At 25.1% G+C, this 6,000-nt stretch overlaps 1 protein-coding gene across 1 annotated transcript; it reads right to left on the bottom strand.

Annotated features, from left to right (window-relative positions):
• Positions 1–4,649: 4,649 nt before the first annotated feature.
• On the bottom strand, positions 4,650–5,966 carry PG998_002916 (uncharacterized protein; the record flags this gene model as incomplete). Its single annotated transcript, XM_066869734.1, has 1 exon — positions 4,650–5,966. The coding sequence occupies one exon, from the start codon at positions 5,964–5,966 to the stop codon at positions 4,650–4,652; it is 1,317 nt and encodes a 438-aa protein (XP_066738149.1).
• Positions 5,967–6,000: the final 34 nt, after the last annotated feature.

The following is a 6,000-nucleotide window of genomic DNA, read 5'->3' as shown; positions in this document are numbered from 1 at the left end:
TTAAATATTAGAAATGTAAATTAACTATTCTATTTACAAATAGAAAAAGGAAAAGAATATATTTAGTTTAATTATAAATTTAATATATTAAAGGTAATATATTACTATTTCTCTATTTTATTATATAATAAAGTATCTATCTTTTAATATAATACTTTATAATAGTAGAAAAGTAAATTAACTATTTTATATATTAAAATGAAATAGAAAGGAATATATTTACTTTAATTTTATATTTATTAAATTAAAGGTATTATATAACTATTTCTAATTTTCCTCCTTTATATTAGTATTTATACTTTAATATAAAATTATAAATATTAGAAAAGTAAATTAGCTATTTAATATATTAAAATAAAAGCGAAAGGAATATATTTATTTTAATTTTATATTTATTAAATTAGATATATTATATAACTATATTTAGTTCTCTCTTTTATATTAGTAGTTATACTTTAATATAAAATTATAAATATTAGAAAAGTAAATTAGCTATTTTATATAGTTATTTAAAACTAAAGAAGTTATATTTTACTTTATTTTATATATAATAAATTAAAGGTATTAGATAACTATATTTATATTCTCTTATATAATATAGTTTTTATCTTCTAATATAATACCTTTTAATATTTTAAAAAATAATTAAGCTATTTTATTTATTTAATTAAAAGTAAAGAGATTATATTTTATTTTATTTTATATATAATAGATTAAAGGTATTATATAACTATTTTTACTTTACCTCTTTTATATAGGTATTTATCCTTTAATATAATATTATAAATATTAAAAATATAAATAAACTATTTTATTATATATATTTTAAATAAAAGAAATATATTTTATTTACTTTTAAATATATTAAATTAAAAATAATTAATAACTATTTTTACTTTTCTTATTATATAGAGGTATTTATTTTTTAATATAATATATTTAAATAATATAAAAGTAAATTAGCTATTTTATATTTTTAAACTTAAATAAAAGATATATCTTAAAATTAAATTTATATTTAAAGATTTGAAGATAATAAATTACTATTTTTACTTTTCCTCCTATATATAAGTATTTATTCTTTAATATACTACCTTTAAATAATAAATATTTAAATTAGCTATTTTATTTAATAACCTTTTAATAAAAGATATATATTTTATTTAATTTTATATTTATTAAATTAAAGGTATTAAAGAACTATTTATTCTTTTATATATTAACTTTTAATAATTAAAAATGAATTAATTATTCTATTTACTTTATTTAAAATGAAAGAAATATTATTAATTTAAATTTATATTTATTAAATTAAAGGTATTAAAGAATTATTTTTACTTTTCTTCCTTTATATAAATATTTATTCTTTAATCTAATATTATAAATATTATAAAAGTAAATTAGCTATTTTATTTATTCTATTTTAAAGAAAAGATCTATATTATATTTAATTATATTTCCTTGAAATTAAAGGTATTAAAGAACTATTTCTACTTTTTATATTATATTAAAGTATTTATCTTTTAATATATTACCTATAAATATTTAAAATATAAATTAGCTATTTTATTTATTTATTTTAAAATAAAGGAATTATATTTTAATTAATTGTATATTTATTAAATTAAAGGTATTTAATAACTATTTCTATTACTTCTCTTATATATAGGTATATATTCTATATTATAATAGCCTTTAATAATAAAAGAGTGAATTAGCTATTCTCTTTATTTTATTTTAAATAAAAGAAATATATTTAAATTAATTTTATATTTAATAAATTAAATATATAAATTAACTATTTTTACTTTTTTCTTTAATACTAAAGTATTTATTCTTTAATAAAATATTATAAATAATAGAAAAGTAAATTCGCTATTTTATTTAAATAAATAAAAGGGAAAGGAATATATTTACTTTAATTTTATATTTATTAAATAAAAGGTATTTAATAACTATCTTTACTTTTCCTCCTTTATATAGCTATTTATTCTTTAATATAATAGCTTTTAATAATTAAAAAGTAAATTAGTTATTTTATATATTTTATTTAAAATAAAGGAAATATATTGTATTTAATTTTATATCTATTAAATTAATAATATTAAAGATCTATTTCTATTTTTCTTAATATATTAAAGTATTTATTCTTTAATATAATATTATAAATAATAGAAAAGTAAATTAAGTATTTTACTTATGAAACGAAAAGAAAAAGGAATATATTTATCTTTATTTAATATTTATTAAATTAAAAGTATAAAATAACTATTTTTACTTTTCCTCCTTTATATAGGTATTTATTCTTTATTATAATATTTTAAATATTAATAAAGTAAATTAGCTATTTTATATATTAAAGTAAATAAGAAAGGAATATATTTATCTTAATTTTATATTTAATAAATTAAAGGTATTATATAATTATTTCTACTTCTCCTCCTTTATATAAGTATTTATTCTTTTATATAATATTATAAATATTAATAAAATAAGTTAGTTATTTTATTTATTAGAATATATAAGAAAGGAATATATTTGTTTTTATATTAATTAAATTAACTATATTAAATAATTATTTTTCCTTTTCCTATTATAATAAAATATTTATTTTTTAAAATAATACCTTTAAACATTTAAAATATAAATTAGTTATTTTTTTTATTTATTTTTAAGTAAAGAGATTATAATTTCCTTTATTTTATATTTAATAAATTAAAAGTATATAACTATTTCTATATTCTCTTATATAATAAAGTATTTATCTTTTAATGTAGTACCTTTAAATATTTAAAAAATAAATAAGCTATTTTATATATTAAAGGAAAATAAAAAGAATAATACTTTCTTTTATTTTAATATTAAAGATTTAAATATATTAAATAACTATTTTTACTTTTCCTTTTTTATAAAGGTATTTATTTTTTTTATATAATATAATAAATATTAAGAAAGTAAATTAGCTATGTTATATATTAATATAATAGGGAAAGTAATATAATTATTTTAATTTTATATCTATTATATTAAAGGTATTAAATAACTATTTTTACTTTTCCTCCTATTTATAAGTATTTATTTATAAATAAATATTTAACTTTCTTTTTAGTTATTTATATTAATAAGAATATAAATAAGCTATTTTATAATGAATTAGAATATATATATAAATATATATTTATTATGTTTTATATTAAAGAATAAAAGCTTTAAATTAACTATTTCCTCTTTCTCTATTATATATAAATATTTACTTTTTAATATAATATTTATTTTATTATTTTAATTTCTAATTTTATTAAAGTAATTAAGTTATACTTTATATATTTTAGATTATAATAGTCCTTTTTATTATAATTATATATAAAGTAATTATTTTTACCTTTCCTTTAATTTATAAATATTTAGTTTCTAATAAATATTAATATATTTCCTTTATTATTAATATTAATAAAAATATAAATAGGCCGTTTTAGACCTTATTAAAAGATATATTAAAATATATCTTTATTAAGTAAAATATAAAAGAATAAAAGCTTTAAATTAACTATTTATCTTTTCCTCTTATATATAGGTATTTATTTTCACTTTTCCTACTATTTTAAATATTTATTTATCTCCTTAATTATTAATATTATTAATAATATAAATAAGTTATTTTATACTCTATTTAAAAATATAAATAGAAATATATTTTCTAATTTAATAAGGAAAGAATAGAAGCTATAAATTAACTATTTCCACTTCCCCTCTTATATATAAGTATTTACTTTCTAATATTATATTATTTTTATTACTTTAAATTTAACTTTCTTTATTTAAATAAATAAGTTTAATATAAATATCTTTATTTAATTATTTCTTTATTTATAATTATATATAAAAGTATTTATTTTCACTACTCCTACTATTTATAAGTATTTATTTTCGAATAAATATTAATTTAATTTTTTAATTATTAATATTATTAATAATATAATTAAGCTATTTTATACCTTATTTAAACATATAAATAGAAATATATTTATTAATTTAATAAGAAAAGAATAGAAGCTATAAATTAACTATTTTCACTTCTCTTCTTATATATTAGTATTTACTTTCTAATATTATATTATCTTTATTACTTTAAATTTAACCTTTTTTATTTAATTAAATAAGTTTAATATAAATATCTCTATTTCAATTATTTTTTTATTTATAATTATATATAAAAGTATTTATTTTCACTTCTCTTATTATTTTTAAGTATTTATTTTTAAATAAATATTACTTTATCTTTTTAATTATTAATATTATTAATAATATAAATAAGCTATTTTATACGTTATTAAAAATATAAATAAAAATATATCTATTAATTTAATAAGAGAAGAATAAAAGCTATAAATTAACTATTTTCACTTCTCCTCTTATATATAAGTATTTACTTTCTCTTATTAATATATTTATTTAATTATACTTTCCTTTAAGTTAAAATATATAATACTCCTTTAGAAAAGAATTATTTACTATAATTAAAGGAATAGTAAGAATTTTATTAAGGAGGCTTATTTTTAAAATAAAACTTTATAATTACGATATCACGGAAAAAGGTGCAGCAAGAATAGAGAAGTGGCCCGGATATCATTATATAGCTATGGATACCCTCACCACAGGTCATCAAAGAGATCGGTGCCGTCCAGCGCCTGTTTGAACTCGCCGGCGAAGCCGTTGGTGACGGCGACGTCCTCCTGGGCACTGTCGCAGAACTCGTCGACGTGCTCGGGGCCGACGAGCCTGGCCTTGCGCCGCCGGAGCGTGGCGAGCGTCGGCTCCGCGTCGATGTCGGCCATGGCCTGGCGCCACTGCTCGGCCCTCGCGGACGTCGCAGGGGCGCGGGCGAGCCGCAGGTTCTCGGACAGGAAGGGCCGCTCGGCCCAGACGAGCTCGCGGCTGGCCTGCAGCAGCTCCTTGCTCCAGTCGGAGGCCAGCTCGGGCGAGTTGGTGCCGGGCGTGACGACGTTGAAGCCGGCGCGGGAGACGAGCGAGTCGGCGAGGACGGTGACGAGCATCTCGGACAGGGCGACGTGGCCGGGCTCCCAGGCGCGGACGACGCCGACGGGGACGGTGTCGGGCGAGAAGCCGCAGCAGGCCATGCAGGCCTGGGTGAGGCGCAGGATCTTGGAGCTGCCGCCGCCGCCGGTGGAGCGGGGGTCGTGCTCGATGACGCGGGTCTCCATGGCCTTGCCGCAGCCGACGTAGACCGGCGACGCGATCAGCCGCTCGTCCGCATGGGCGTCCGAGGACGAAAGCAGCCGCCGGCGCAGCATGGCGCGCAGGGAGGCGATGTGGGCCTCGGGCTTCTTGCTGCTGCTGCTGGCGTAGCGCGGCATGCTGAGGGGCTCGCCCTGGGTCCAGCGCTTGCCGAGGTCGGTGAGGAAGCGCTCGTCGACCTCGCGCGCCGTCTCGATGGCGTCCAGGACGTCGGGCGGGATCTGGCTGTTGCCGAAGGCGTCCTCGAGGACGACGTGCGATTGCAGGAAGCGCACGGCCTGCTCGTACTTCTCGAGCTTGTTGAGGACGGTGCGCAGCTCGCCGGGCGTCAGGAACCTGCCGCGGCGGCCCTTGACCGTCAGGCCGACGGCGTACGTGCCGGCGCTGCGGGGCTCGTAGGCGTGGTCCCAGTTGGGCGACTGCCTGTCGTGCAGGTCGAGCGCGACCGTGTTGAGGACGACGCTGCGCAGCAGCCGGCGCGGGATCGAGAAGAACAGCGTCTTGAGCGTGGCGCGCTTGTCCTGGTCCTCGGCGAAGGCGGCGCGCACGTTCCGCAGCCGCAGCGCGCCGACGTCCGTGAAGCCCTCGGCGTTGGCGCACACCAAGTCCCAGAGCTCCTCGTACGTGGCGCCGTCGTCGATCGCCCCCACCAAGGTGGCCTGTTGCGTGGAGAGGCCGGGGATCTGGCCGGGTGCGATGGCCGGATCCATGGCTGCGTAGGTTTTGGTTCGAGTTTGAGTTCGC

This window comes from Apiospora kogelbergensis (genome assembly GCF_038363985.1).
Source record: "Apiospora kogelbergensis strain CBS 113332 chromosome Unknown utg000001l_segment0_segment0, whole genome shotgun sequence".
In the NCBI taxonomy this organism is placed as follows: Eukaryota; Fungi; Ascomycota; class Sordariomycetes; order Amphisphaeriales; family Apiosporaceae; genus Apiospora; species Apiospora kogelbergensis.
The sequence above is the reverse complement of the archived record's forward strand: the minus strand, read 5'-3'. Positions and strand labels throughout refer to the sequence as shown.